This window comes from Otolemur garnettii, unplaced genomic scaffold (assembly GCF_000181295.1).
Source record: "Otolemur garnettii isolate 467f Iridium unplaced genomic scaffold, OtoGar3 scaffold00077, whole genome shotgun sequence".
Lineage (NCBI taxonomy): Eukaryota > Metazoa > Chordata > Mammalia > Primates > Galagidae > Otolemur > Otolemur garnettii.
The window spans coordinates 1,571,087-1,572,350 of NW_003852472.1; the positions used below are offsets into that span (position 1 = coordinate 1,571,087).

At 45.5% G+C, this 1,264-nt stretch overlaps 1 protein-coding gene across 1 annotated transcript in view; it reads right to left on the reverse strand.

Moving 5' to 3' along the window:
- MDH2 (malate dehydrogenase 2) overlaps window positions 1-1,264 on the reverse strand; it is an 11,135-nt gene that overhangs the window by 3,389 nt on the left and 6,482 nt on the right. Inside the window, exon 4 of the mRNA XM_012807866.2 lies at window positions 384-483. Within this exon, the coding sequence (XP_012663320.1) occupies window positions 384-483 (100 nt within the window). The remainder of the gene's footprint in view (window positions 1-383; window positions 484-1,264) is intronic.

The window sequence follows — 1,264 nt, forward strand, 5'->3', positions numbered from 1 at the left end:
AGCCATCATTGTTGTTTGGCGGGCCCGGGCTGGGGATTCAAACCCGCCACCTTAGGTGTATGTGGCTGGCGCCTTAGCCGCTTGAGCCACAGGCACCGAGCCAGAAAAATAACTTAACTCCAGCAAGCTGAGCTGCCCTCTTCTACATAGTATAGAACAGTGGTTCTCAATCTTCCTAATGCTGCAACCCTTTAATAGTTCCTGTGGGTTGCAACCCACAGGTTGAGAACCGCTGGTATAGACCTTTCTTATCAAGTGAATGTGAATAAAACACAGAAAACTATTCACTCCTTGCCCAGGCCCTTCCAGTCCTTTCATCAACTTTGAACCCTAGTGGGGCCTCAGTGTCAGCAGCCAGCCCTTGACCAATTCCAAGACTCTACCTGCTCCAGCTTTAGCCTTCACCACCTCCGTGCCAGCCTCCTGGATCCGCCCAGTGAGTGCTGTCAGCTGGTCCTGGGGAAAGTCCACCTTGGGGGTGCACTGCAAGCCAAGCCAGGGGTCAGTGAGCTGGTGCTGGCCATCCCGGTCCCCACAGCCTCCCAGCTGCCTACACAGGGCTCCTTCCCACCCCACTGTACTAGAACCAAGACTTTTTCTTCCTAGAAAAACAACAAAGACAAATCAGCTTTGTTGGGAAGCTTAGTAAGTCCCTGACTTATTTTTGAAGAACTTTTTATATTCTGGACTAATTTTAGACTTGGAGAAGAGTTGTAAAAATAATACAGATTTTCCCTTACTCAGTTTAGCCCAATGCTACCAATTCACATAACCATAGCATAGTCATGAAAAATAGTCATTTATAAAGTAGTATTAATACTGCTGACCAAATTACAGACTTTATTCAAATTTACCAATTTTCCCACCACCATCCCTTTACTGTGCAGGTGCTCACTTGGAACCTCATGTCTCCTCTGGGTTCCTGTCTTTCCTAACACTTGTCATAAGTACTGATCACTTCTCTTTGGTAGAATGGCCCGATTTGGATATGTTTCTTCGTGATTTTCTTGTAAAACGCTTTTTGATAAGAATACCACAAACAATGTGTGTCCTCACTGCATTAAAGTGTTATAATGTCAAGTTGATTTATCTTTTCTCAGTGGGGTCTGCCTTAACTCATTTTTATTTATTTTACTTTATTTTTTTTAGAGACAGTGTCTCACTTTGTCGCCCTTGGTAGAGTGCCGTGGTGTCACAGCAACCTCTAACTCTTGGGTTCAAGTGATCCTCTTGCCTCAGCCTCCCGAGTAGCTGGGACTACAGG